Genomic DNA, 14,603 nt, shown 5'->3' on the forward strand with positions numbered 1-14,603 from the left:
AAAAATCCATGTCATTATAGGGGCGCTTAAAGCAACAAGAACTTTAAAATCTGCAAATTTGAAAAACACGCAAAAATGTGCCACGCCCCCTGAATTTAAAAATTTAATTTCCCAAAAACGGTAAGGCAGACAAAGCTCATATTTTGCACAAACATCACATTCATGATAAGGAACAACATATGTGAAAATAAGAAAAATTAAAAATGTCAACAATCACAAATGCCGTAAACTGCCTGAATCTTACAGACAGTGGCTCATAAATATGATAACCCTATATACAGGCAAGGTTAGTTTGCATCAATTTGAGGTTGCTATTCATTTTAAATTATCAAGCTGTGGTAAAGATTGGTTAAAGGACTAGTATTTGTCCTATGCAACTACATTTTCGTTTTTCTGAAATGAGAAAAATTATACTTTGTTGCGTCAGTTTTCCTCTTTTGGTGTTTATGATTTTTTATTCCGTGCATATTTTCCAGCGGATACCGATAATTGCAAGCATCCTAAGCGCCTTAGGATTGCCATTTGGATTTTTTTTAAGCAAAATTCACAAAAAAACACTTTTCCTTGAGCAAAAAAACCTCTACAGGGGCGCCGCCAAAATGGGGTCGTTTCCAAAATTTTAAAAGTATTTTTTTCTGAAAGAGCATGCTTAAAAGCATAGGATCTGACCATTTTTTAAATAATTTGTTTAACGTTTTTATAAAATTACTTAAATCGGCGCGTTTTTAATGTTTATGCTTCTGCAGTATGACATCACAAATGATGAAATGCCATTCTGTGTTGCTATTCACAGAGCAAGATATTTAATTTGCATCTTCACTCAAGTATATTGACAACAATATGGTTGATAGCAAACATAGAGTGCAATTTTAATTCGCTTCTTGATTATCATGACGTGGATTCGCTCTAGAAAGATGCAGCAAAGAGCATCATTTGTGACGTCATCAAGACCACGCCTTGTTTGAAAAATCGGACATTTTAAAAAATTAATAAAAAGAATAACTGTTGGGAAAATGAAAGTATTTTCTGTGTCCATGTTATTTATTTATTTATTTATTTATTTATTTATTTATTTATTTATTTATTTATTTATTTTTTATTTTTTTTTATTTTTTTTCTAATTTTATCAATTTCAGCGACAAAAAGGACTACTTTTGACTGAAGGAAACAACCCCATTCTGCAACAACGTCGCAAATAATTTAGGTTCAATATAATATCAATAAAGTCACTTTCAAAAAATCATAAAACATTTTATGGGAAAAAATACGGCATGCGGTGTCTATCCACTTGTTAAGCATTATATAAGGTTCAAATGAGCCAATTTGTAGATTTTTAAAAAATGGGTTTTTTGAGTAAAATCAGGACTGCCATCTCCGTTTAGTAAAAAAACTTTTTTCTCAATGGAGAAAAAAAATCATAAAATCGGTAAAAATGCAGTTTTTTCGAAGCAAAAATGAATTTTTTTCTTTATCAAAAAAACTAACTAAACTTTCAAAAACGATGTCTAGAGGATATATGGGTTCTTATTTATTTTTAGAAAAAAGAATTATTCAAATAGGTTAAATACTTTTAAAATAGTGTCCATTTCAAATGGAGTGTTTCGCTGGGTTTTTTTTTCAAAATGGCGGATTTTGTGCAGAGTTTTAATAGGCTGTAACTGAAGAAAAAAAAAATTTCTTGCAAAATCCTTTTGGGAGATTTCATATGTCCCTTAGTTGTAACTACAGTAAATTTTTCAAAAAAATCGATGATGGTCATACGATAATTTTCATACCTGCCTGCCTGATTTGAAATGGAATGACTCTTAGTTGATTTTTGTACTGAAATTGTAAAATAAATTTCATTTCTAGGTTTGGGAGGGAAATATTATGTAAGTGTAATCCGTTATTTTTTGCTTTTTAGTTCCTGGGTGTTTTTTGAAGGCGTTTTTTTTAAAATATTATTTAAAAATAATTTATTTTTTGCTTTTTAGTGGTGTAAATATAAAATAAGTACGCAGGAGTATGTGTGTGCAAGTCTGTGGTACATGACGTTGAGGCCTTTCTTACGTGCATCTCGAGTAAGAGCACATGAGTCTGAAAACAGCTAAGATGAACACGATAGAGAAAGAAATAGACCACAGCGTCTTGGAGACTTCCGACGAATGCGACGAAAGGCTTTTTCAAATGCGCGACTAATGTACAAAAAAAATTTGTCTTCATCATTTTCGACTTTATCAAAGTTTGCTTTCCGAAAGCAAATGCACGAGTCACTAAAAAAACAACAGAAATCACTTTAAGTTTAAAATTGTAAAACTGCAATGTAAATTGTAATTTATATTTCACAATAACACGTATCACACAACCCTCGATAAAGCTGTCATAGATTTAGGAAAAAAGAACTTGGCGAAAGGACGAGTATACGTAGCTCTCAGCAGAGTCAAGACTTGAAAAGGAATAACTCTATCTGATTTAGAACCCTTTAAACTTTTAACTAAACCTCACGATGAACGAGCATTAGCAGAAATGCAACAATTGACATTTCTGATGAAAAGTAGACTGGATTCAGTATTTAGTTAGAACCATTTAAATGTTTACGGTTTCCCAAAGTACACATAAATTGTAAGTTGTGAAACTGCAAATATTAAGTTGTAAAACTGTAAATTTGTAAGTTGTGAAATTATAAATTGTAAAATTGCAAATTGTAACATTGTAAATTGCAAAACTGTAAACTGTAACATTGTAAATTGCAAAACAGTAAATTGTAATTTATATTTCACAACAATACGTGTCACGTAACTCGTGATAAAAGTCGCATGTTTCTTCACATAGCCCTACTATAGATAAAGATGAAAAATTCCACAATGAATGAATTTTATGTTTGCTTCAGAGAATCCTTTATTCAAAATTTTCAGTACTATTAGTTATAATATGAATGTTTTTTTGGTACTTCCTTTAACTATGAGTAAAGAAAGTAAATACCTTTGTTTTATGGCATTTTCTTTAACAATCGGTTTTACATTTAATCGTTTATGAGGAAAATTACATGAAACTTATTGTTTTTTACCCATAACTTTTCTCTAAAGAACAAATATGATCAATCAAAGATTTGGAACCTAAGTTAGACCATCCCCTAACCATTAAACAAAAAAATCATAAAAACCAGTTCACTAAGTGAGACGATATAAGTTAATCAAGTACAATTTAACCCCTTCAGATATGGCGTGTGGTATATTGTACACGAGCTTTAAACAGCTGCTAATCATTTAATATTTTTTTTAAATTACTCTTTTTTTTTGTACTCGACTCTTTACATTCTGCTTATTATTATCTGCGAAAGGATTTTGTGTTTTGGGATTGACAACATTAACATGCAGGAATTAGAAGTTAGAGAGTGGCTCATTTTTCCAGCCATGAATTCTTGTCACAAAGGCAAGATTTTTTTCTTTCTGATTTTTTTTAATAATACATAATATTTTATTCTTCATTTCAAATGCTTATTATATGTTGTATTATTGTTTGGAGAACATTTTACAATGAATTTTATTTGATATTTCATAGTTTTTTTTTATCTGAAATACTAATTTGAAAAATATTAGTCCAGAATATTGGACGTATCACAACTCTTAATTTTTTGCCTAGAAACTTGATATTTTGTTTCCTAGACACTCTTTACTATAGTACACTGTGTACCAAATATGAACATATTTGGTTAAGTATTTCATAATTCCGACTGAAGGGGTTAAATGTATGATATTTTAAGTGTTTCCTCGATTTCATCAGACCCGGACTTGATTACCATTAGGCCACCGGGAAAGTATAATTTTTGAAACAAAAAAAGAATTTTCCAAATCGGTACAGGCGTCTTCGAGTATTTAGGTTACATTGTACAAAGAAAAAACAAATCTCACGAGTTCAGAACCTCCTCCTTTTTTTGAAGCCTGCTAATTAGTATAACCCTAATTTCAAATTAAACTGGCGGCATCGCGAAATAGTAAATCTAGAATATTGGTCAAACTTCAGAAATCAGACACCAGTTATAATGCATATTACCTAACAATATAAATTAAATCGTGGGGGACGGGCACTAAATATAATTAAAAACTGGAATATTAAATAAATAACTTTACATTTTAGTGCCTAAATAAAGTTATTTATTGGTAAATAAAATATTAGGGTAATTGATTCAACTATTAAAGTAGCAAAATATATTTAATTGACTGCTTTGCTACGTATTAATAAATACATTAGTAACACCTATAATAAAAAAGTAACAGGCGGCGCAGGGTTGCGAAATCATCCATGTGCCGCCAGGATTAAATATCGTTTAAGACAAAGCCAAAACCTTAGGTGTGAAAATACACCGATCACAGCAAAACCACGTGACCTGTCACGTATTCCGGCCGTTGACTTAAGCTGGAGTATGTAGCCACAACGCGTGTGAAATTTAAAGTTTCTTGGATTTCTCTGGGACCCCCTAATCACATATAGATCAAATTACCATGGGACTGTCTGAGAAGCATACCCTTCCAAACAAAAAAAGATTTTTTCAATTCGGTCCAGTAGTCTTGGAATATTCAGAAAACATACATAAAAAGCCGCAAGACGAATGCATAACCTCCTTTTTTGAAGTCGGTTAAAAAGGGATTTAAATACATAATTGTAGTCTCAAAACATGTGTGAGCAGCATTTTGCATTTTTTGTGCTTGATTGCCCTTGTAAGCACAAGGGCAAACATCAATTGTCTTTCAGCCTAAGAATTGTTTTAATTCTTAGGTTTAGTTCCAAGTGAAAACAATAAGGGATATACAGGTGATAAGTTGAACCACTTTGTGCACCAGCCTGAAAATCTCCAACGTAACCTTTATCCCTTTCCGGCGCGGTGGTCACAAAAAAGGACACCAATTTTAAAAATTTCTTTAAAAAAAAGTTTTTTCTTTAAAACTCCAAAAATCGCTGCATTAGTTGCTTCTATTTCTCTTTAATGCACACAGATGGCAGCACTATTAAATATGACTCTTTTTGTTGGCTTAATTTCTTATTTAAAATACCTCGATTTTCAAGCTCAAATACAATATTTTTTTCAAGATTTTAAAATTTACACCATAAACTAAATTAGTCAACCATTTTCCCTCAGGAATCCTGAGCTAATCAATCATAATTTTGCAAAAGATTCGAGTTCATTTTTGAATGCATAAACAAAGTTTCTTTCCAGGTGTCCCCAAATGTGGACACCGCCCGTCTAGAGCATTGATCTCACTGTTGTGGGTGAAAGATGTAATTTGATACATTTCAGAAAAGGAGGACCAAACGAATAGTTTACAATGGGCTTTTGTATATTTATTTTGGGTTCTTGACCCAGAACAGGTGAATTTGAAGGTCCATGACTGCACACATTTGAGATCTGCTTTTCCTACCAGACAGTTGTATACTTTTTTTATTATCAGCTTTGATATTATTTTTTCTGTAAATGGTATTATACAGTCGTATTTTTTCATTTAATATTTTATAGCACAAAAGGAATGCACATAAAGCAAGAACAATGTGCCAAAAATATTTTTAACATTTTAAGTTGCTTATTTAGATAATTTTATATAATCTATATGAACTTTCTTGAATTTTACTTCATCTTTATCTTGGAATTTTTATAGTAAAAATATTGAATTTTGTGTTCTAAATATTTTTAATGGCATAAATTATTGAAATAATTAGTAAAAATGCTTAAGAGCTTAAAATATTTGAAATTACTCCAATTGTCATACGAGGTAAACATAACCACTTCAGAAAACAATTTCTGCTCTAGGAGGGCGGTGGTCACAAACGGGGACACCACCCCCAGCTGGAGGGGGTGAATTTAAAAAATTTTTGACTGTAAAATCTATGTCCAGATAACCAATTTATCTCATCCATTGTGTTTTTTAATTATATTTCTAAAATTTTAATGACCCGCGCCTGTAAGGGTTAAAAATCAATTATTTCAAGAAATTCTGAAAAAAAAAAATGAATGATTACCCCCCTCCCCCCAAGAAAAGAGAAAAGTGCCTCTTAAAACATCCCCCTCCCTGAAAATTTCAATAGCGCAGCCTGATCTCCCCTAAGTAGGCAGTCCATTTGTTTCTGAACATCATCACTATCATGGTCCTACATCCCTTACAGAAGCTTCAAGTAGTCTTCAACTTTTTTCATTTGGCTCTGGATCTTCCTCTTAATCTTGAGGCTCCTAGGTTTCTAACAAATATTCTTTTAGCAATTATTGTACATCGTATAACTCCTGATTTCTTCTAATCCTCCAATGACCATTTTCACAAATAGTAACAGAAAAAAAATTTCCGGAGCCTTTCTTTTTCTAAATTCTTAAAAGTTCTCCACCACTCCCACTTCAAGTCCAAGCTACAAATTCATATAGCACGATTGGATGAATAACGGCTTTATGAAAAAGAACTTCAAGAATCAAGTTTTTAGAGTTAGAAGAACTCTTTATAGAAATTACTCACTGCATTAAATTATTTTGGCTTAAAAGCCTTTTCTGCCTTAGCCCTGGCATATGGGAGGTAATTTACTGCTACATGCCAAAGTTTTCACGAGTCGAACCACACCATGCTGCGCACACTCACCGATGAGATAAATTCACTTTATCTGGCAGTTTGTTGGCATTCTCAGCTTCAATGAGATGACATCTGTCTCCGGCTCGGTAATTCATTATTTTTGTCTGAGGAGTTCTAATGAGAACAAAGCTGCAGTCTCAGGACGTGATAACTGGGCTGTTTTATATATTGCATGTAGTTCTGCCTTAGCCCGGGCTTAGGGGCGGTAACATACTGCAAATAATATGTTTGAAAAATAATCTACGTGTAAAACTTTTAAATATTAAGTCACTTAAACAAATTTCAAATTTTCTTAGGGGGCAGGGCAACACGCAATGCAAATTTTATTGTTAAATAAAATAATAGTTTAAAAACTAAAAAAACACGCTTTCGTAGCAAAATGAACTAAAAAGTGAAAAATAATCTATGGATGATAGTAGTTGACAAATCACTTAATTATAATGTAATACAAAAAAACCATGAGATGCTGTCTATTCACATTTTTGCATGGACAACAAATGGAAGAAATTAAAGACAACCCTGATAAGAAGCCCCCCCCCCACGCTTTTTTGTATTACATTTAAAAAAAAAAAGTGATTGGTTTACTACTATCATCCAAAGATAATTTTTCACTTTTTAGTTCATTTTGCTACAAAAGCGTGTTTTTTTAGTTTTTTAAACTATTATTTTATTTTCTTCTTTTTAGTTTAACTTGTTTTACGAAAAAATATTCATTCCAACATTGTTCAAAATCTTTTATATTCATGAAATTTGGCCAAAACAAGCGACTAAAGGTCTCGGGTGGCATTTGAAACATGGTCTCAAAACATGGTCAAAAAGAGCAACTGTACCCCTTAAAGTGTAATAGCCGAGCTCGAAAAACATTCAACTTTGCTGATAAATTGCCTGTAGAGTAATTGTCTAATCCAGCTAACATATCTCAGTCATCGATGTATGTGTGCGGAAATCATTTGATAAACGTTTTGTTCAACAATGGTCTAATCAGCAATGAACTTCCAATTGAAGGATCACCTAAATTTTGGCTTGGAATTAGTTAAAAACAATTATATTTCATGTTCTAATTACCTTGGAACATTGGAACAAATTTTGTCTGATGCAGAAAAATTAAAGGTTTTTGTAGATATTTTTAAATATTTTTGCGAGCATTTTTTTTAATTTTTCCTTTTTCACATTGTTGGATTTATGCTAAAATATTGATTAAAATTGGAGGAAACTAACAATTAAAAGAGTTAATTAGATTATAGAATATTGCATTGTCATCTGGTCTGAGGTCGCGTGCCAATTTCAAAAGAATCCGATCGCAGGAAGTGGGCGAAATTTGAGCTGCAAGATTCTGTTACAAGATACATACATACATACAGGTGAAGCTAATAAAAGCATGTTAAAAAACATGCTCACTTACATGTATAAAAACATTATTTTTTCAAAGGAAAATTCAATTTTCATAACGGATACAAAGAGAATTCCACTTTTCGAAATGAAGGTATCAAAAGAGTAAAACGGCAAATAAAAGGAATTTATTAAGGTAAAAAAATTATAGTATGCCATTTTAACAGATGGACGTGATGAATAATGTAAATAATTATTAACATAATCACCGGAATCTGGAGTAGGGAAATTTTTTTTTTTTTTTGGAGGTGTGGTTAAAGAAGCATAACGAAAAATACCACATTTCCGGTATTAAGAACTGAAAAAAATCTTAGATTCTGGTGTATAACCGGAACACAATCAGCTTTGTATGGTCCAAAATACATCATTGTAAAAAGAGAGTGCACACTTTCATACTTGATTAGCTTAAATTTAAGAAAACTAGTTTTATAAAATACCGGAATAAATCGCTCTTGGAAGAGTCAAGACAAGTTGAACCAAGTTAAATAAAAATAATTTTATTGGACATACAATACAAATAAAGTCATAACAAAATTTAAAAACAAACTACAATAAAATCTATATAAGTACCCAACCCAAAAGTTCAATGTAGTTTTTGGAATTGCCACTAAAAACTACATGTGAAAGAAATAATACATAGTCAATGCGTGTATTTCACAACAAATTTTGTAATGCTTTAAAAGAATTTTGAAAACAATTTAAAACATTGATTAGAAGCGGAACAGTTTTAAAACAAAAATACAACACATTGCACTCCTTTTGTAAGAAAGTCACATTTCAGAGCCGACTAGCTTTTGAGGAGTGGAATTAGCAAACCTTAACCATATTTTAAATATTTGGTTTTCATTTTAGTACACAATTACCAGAGATTAAATTGTAGCCTCAGAGCAACAGTAGGATAGCTTAGTATTATTCTTGTGTGATGTCTTACTGCTGCTCTGAGGTGACAAAATAGCGTTTGGAGTAACAGAATCTTATTTTTGTATTACTGTTTTAAAATGGAGGTACAATTTATGCAACTGTTGTAGAATTCTTACATTTCAGTTCCAGTTATTACATTGTAATTACTTCAAGTAACTAAAAACACTTATCAAAATAAAGATGTGAACGACACCAATTCTGTCAAATTTATTCATCACTTAATTGTTTTTGAGCTAAAAAAATAATAAAAAAAAACATACATATTTAAAATAAAAATTCATGTCCCTAAAAAACTTGAAATATCATTTTTTTTTTCAATTAAAAAAAAATAATGCCTATATTTAAGCTAACTTCTGAAAACATACAAGGTGACCAGCACTTATTAGTGAAAAAAATAGATTTATTTAGATTTGTGAAAATATTCAATTTCTCAGCTTTGATATTTAAAATTAATGGCTTCAAAAAGTAAAAGCATTTAGTAATAAATCAACAAACACACAAAAGACATTTATTGCAGTTATTTGGGGTTCCTCAGCAGATTTATTTGCACAATCATGTACAGTAAACTCATTTTAAATGAGAACAGTAAATCTTTTGTGGAGTATCCTGAGGCAATAAATGTTCGAAAATAAACATCAGATTTTTTTTTTAAATAACATACAAAAACCAAATAAAACAAAAATTGACATTATAAGGTATGTAAATTTAAAAAGTATAGTTATTTCTTTTCTTTTTTTTTTTTTTAAACAATGGCTGCCAAAAAACAAAACTGAGGTGTTTGTTTTACACCTAATATAAATTTCCCAAAAAGTAATGAAAATTGCTTATAATTCCACACACAACTTAAATTAGTACGCATCAACACACCACTTTCAAATGAATGTCATTTCTGCAGAACATTTAAAATTCATTATGAGATGTCATTAAAAATATGCTTGGAATAGAATTTTCTTATTCAATAAGAATTTCTATACACATTGAAACTGAAAAAAGGAAAAAAAACTACTTTAAGAGTTATTTGAAAAATTTGATAAAAACCAATGATTTAAAAAAAAAAATATGACTTTTAAAATAGTTTTGAACAATTAACTGTTTGCTCTTTTGAGCATAAGATGTCTTGCAGTCCAATATGTAAAATCAGTTATTTGTTTTTTTAAATGCTGTCTTTGCAACATTCAGTTTTTTTACTAAGAAAGAAGGAATGTTCGCAAAGACGTGCTACGTTAGGATTCCGGAATTGTTTATTAAATATCCCTTGGTTATTGTTTTGCAATTGTTTATTGCCAATTAAATGTTTTTATTAAATATCGGTTTTCCTTCATCACTTTACACATTATCTTCGCCTTGTAAATGTGTTAGTGCATTTATTATTTCTGCAACATGACAAGCAGTGAATTTATTAATGCAGTATGATTATTCAAATTAAAGTGCATTTCATAAAAATTTTAATCACTTTTTCAAACTTTTATTTGATATAACAGATCATATAAAACTGAAACTTTTTTAAAACATGAACATCTAAAAAAAATTTTTAAAAATCACAACATGCTTATCACAAATACATACGTATTCAGATCTTTGTTTACTTTGGACGGATTAAACATTTTACCTGCTGATCCTGAAGTGCACTTGTCTAGTACAAAAATAGTTTACTTTTAATTAACATATTAAACACTAATCTGGTCCCTCAAGATCAACATCAGACTTACAGCTCAGGTAGATTTTACGTCCTTGTTACCATCGGCTTGCGCTTGGAAGGTATCACCTTCACAGCTGTTTAACTAATACATAAACAAAACATGTGTAAAACTGGTGTGTGGTAAGATGCTAAATGATCCTGTACTATAATGAGATCTTGAAAAAGAGCTTTTCAATTGGATATGAAGATCAATAATGAATATATTCAAGGGTATACTTATGCAGTAGAGAAAATACCCTCTTTAAACAGTTGACATTCACATTCACAAAATTCATTTCGTAGTTTGTAAATAAATGATTTTTCACATATAAAATAATACAAAATGTACATTTAAAATGGAATGTTACAAATGATTCTTACAAGGAGAGCACTTAGTTGGTAAAATAATAAAATACTGTTAAAGTAAATAAAAACAAATTTTATGTATTATACATAAATAACATTTAAAATCAATGATGTGATTGTAAGAAAAGTGAAAGATTTCCCACATCATAAAAAAAGATCATAAAACCTTTAACATATAAGAATGATCACAGGTGCGCAAAAATTTTGGACGGATTCAATAAATATTTAGTATAAATGTAGATACTTGTAAAAATCAACATTGTTTACACATCTAATCACAAACAGGATTTAATTTTTAAAAAATATTCAAGGAATGATCACAATCATTGATGTGGGTAGAAATTTTGGGACGGACACAATTTCATTTTGATTCACCGCATTGATTAATGAATTTACTTCAACAGCTTGGCCATTTCTCAATATTAAATAGGTACAAATAATAAATTTCTGTGCAACAAGCAGTTTCAAATATGTAGATCAAACATTTAGCATAAATGTTTATTACATCAACTTTTTGTTTTTGAGTGAACAATGCATAACTTGACTTTGATGGATACTTTTTGATTAATGAAAGCTCTTTTACAAATATATTCAGCCTAAATTTGAAACATCATAAAGTAATGAGACAACTTAAAAGTTAAAATAGAAAAACATTATAGCAGCTGCTACCTTTTAACATAGAAAAAATCATATGCAGTAGTTTTTCAAACTGTCCAGACAGTTTGACAATGAATGCTTCTTTAACAATGAATGCTTAAACATTGCACAAGAAAGTAAGAAACAAATACTGTTTTGTAATAAATTTATGAAATGACCAGGCAGTTCTAAAAATCCTTCTTCTGCATACATTTGTGTAAAAAACGGCAACTTTAAAGTTCATCCAAAAATATTTTTAAAGTACAGATGATGTGAGGCTATAAACAGTTATACATAATAAAGTTTCGTTTACGTATCTAAAAATGTGATGACTTTTCATCCTGCTAGACTTCAATCTGTAGCAAAGGGGGGGGGGGGGGAATCAATTTTAAGAAATGTGAATTGTTTTATTTTATAATGATAAATCCCCCCCCCCCCCCCCAAAAAAAATGTTTTTTTATTTACCTTCATAAAATTAATATTGTACTAATTTGAAACAAAACTAAAATGTACAAGCAAGCATGAAGTGAAATTTGCACTCCTGAGTTTAAAACCATAACTTGTTCAGCAGCAGGTTGATATGGATCAGAACCATCATCAAAAAACATTGGACAATCATCATCTGAAAATACATAACAGAAACAAAATGAGAAACTTAGACTTCCATCTTATAATCTACTTAACAGATTTGTTTACAATTTGTTTCAAAGAGAAAAATTTAGATAAAATTGAAGGCATATTTATACTCAATAAAGCAATAGCTAGAGATAGCTTAAATATTGATATTCAAGCAAAATATTTTTCAACTACTGGTTTTCTTTCATTTTCAGTCCTGAAATTAATAAAAAAAGAAAGATAGAAAGAAAGATGATATGAAGCCATTGAGCTAAAGATAAGGAACCTGTATTCCAAACATGTACTTAGAACCATGAACATTGTGGAGTTATTGCAAAAAAATTTTACATTGGTGTAAAACTGGTTTGGCACAATTGGCAGAGTGGGCACACAAAATGATTTAAAAAAGAAAGGAAAAAAATATAAGAAACTAGGCCTATGCTAAGCTGCTGTCACTGTGTCAAATGCAAAAAAAACAGTATGTTCGATAAAATTCACTCATTTTTGGCAAAAGTTCCAACTGACAAAGAAAGAGTTCTCCAAAATTTACAGATATATAAATATATATGTTCTCTTAATCCACTAAATTAAGCCCAAAAAAAATGTTATATTCTGCACAAGAAAAACCTCTCTCTAAATAAACACATCTAAGTAAGTGTTTGTATTTTATAAAGTTATATACTGCTCTTTGATTAAACTTTTTTATAGGGAAAAAAATCATTAAAATTTGTTAAAATTAATCATTGGATAAGTCTTTCAAAGTTCAGCTAATACGTTTAAAACTTGACTAATTTACTGTCTAAGCATAGTCTCTAGAAACAAATTTCCTTCAAAAAAAAAAAACATTATTATCTAATTATTTAAATGCTATCTCACCTAAAAATTAACAATATTTCTTTTTGTTACAAACTGACAGAAAATCTTCAAGCTTTCAAGCTAACTAAAACACCTATTTGAATTTTTTTTTTCTTTTTCAAAATGTAAATGATTTTGAAGAGAAAAAAAACTGCAAATATTGTGGCTGATATAGCTTAGAATATCTATTTCAATTCTATATCAGAGCATGCAATTCTGATATATTCTGAAACTCAAAAGCAAATTTGAAATTGTCTTTATAGGCCACTGATAGTTTTTACTGCAGTTAAGATTATTTCTCTAACAGTATATAAATACATGATTAGCAAAGAAAAATCTGAAGCCTTTTTAAGTATTCCCATACACAGTACAGTTCCCTCCCCCTCCCCCCCAATAATTTCAGAACCACTTCAGACACTGCATTTCGGTAAACTTCCTAAACGATTTACGCTTTCTCTTGAACCAGCTGAAAGTTTTGACGCTGAAACATTACAGCACTCTAATAAACCTTTTGTTTATTAGAGAGCCAAAGTTACATACTGTAGTAATTTTGAGTAATTGGGATACAATGTGTACACCAGTAACTACTATAATCACATGTGTCATTATTAATACCACAATTGAGGCAGTGAGAATCAAATGGGATAAGTGGACATTTTCAAGTTTTGAATCAAACGTGTTCAAAGATAATGTCTTAGGTAGGCTTTCATTGAAATTTTTTCTAAATCATGCCATATAGCAGCAACTACCAGTACTACTAGAACTATCTTTTGCCCCAAGACAGAGAGAGGAGAGGTTCACCGTGCGGGTACTGGTACCATATGTGTACTGGTTACCTCCAAATTTTTAATTTGGCCACATACATCCTTTTGCTTCTCACTGCCTCAGTTGTACTAAAATTTCAAACTTTGTACATGTATTTCAGATCAGCAAACATGCTCTATGATTTTTCTCCTCTGAGCATGATTTGTATGAATGAAAAGTCAAACTACAACATGCAATGTCTTAAATAAAAAATGTTCTTTTTCTCTTAATTGTTTTGTAACTGCAATAAATTAAAATAACATGTGACATGACACATAAAATAGTTCTTCAAAACCTGGACTGAAGTATGTCAAGATTTTGTTTAATTACGAACAAATAAATATGATTTTTTAGTTATTTTTCACAAAACACAGAAAACATAAAACAAATTTCCAGCAATAAGATCAAGACTTCTTACGTTCTCTTTCATATTCATCCATTACTAAGGACACTTGAGCTCCTTCTGATGCATTATAACTAGAAACATCTTGCTTTATATGACAAAATGCTCCAACAGACTGAGACATCAGTAAACGGTTTAAATCCGCTTTTTGATACACCTATTTTTAGAGATAATCCAAACATTAATATTTAAGAGATTCCACAAAAAACTAACATTTATGAAAATTGTAAACGAAATATTTTTTACAGCATTTTTAGACCCATGGCAGTTTGTCAGTTAAGTTTGGAAATCGGAAAAGAAACGGGTAATACACAGGTGAGTGTATATCTAACATAACCAAATCAATTACTTT

The 14,603-nt window shown here is 30.4% G+C and overlaps 1 protein-coding gene across 1 annotated transcript in view; it reads right to left on the reverse strand.

Annotated features, from left to right (window-relative positions):
- Positions 1-8,463: 8,463 nt before the first annotated feature.
- Positions 8,464-14,603, reverse strand: part of LOC129228296 (uncharacterized) — a 35,762-nt gene continuing 29,622 nt past the window's right edge. Inside the window, exons 13-15 of the mRNA XM_054862974.1 lie at positions 14,267-14,408; positions 12,040-12,196; positions 8,464-11,930 (exon numbers count right to left, since the gene is read on the reverse strand). Of these exons, the coding sequence (XP_054718949.1) occupies positions 12,042-12,196; positions 14,267-14,408 (297 nt within the window). The 3' untranslated portion in view covers positions 8,464-11,930; positions 12,040-12,041. The remainder of the gene's footprint in view (positions 11,931-12,039; positions 12,197-14,266; positions 14,409-14,603) is intronic.

This window comes from Uloborus diversus, chromosome 8, assembly GCF_026930045.1.
Source record: "Uloborus diversus isolate 005 chromosome 8, Udiv.v.3.1, whole genome shotgun sequence".
NCBI lineage: Eukaryota > Metazoa > Arthropoda > Arachnida > Araneae > Uloboridae > Uloborus > Uloborus diversus.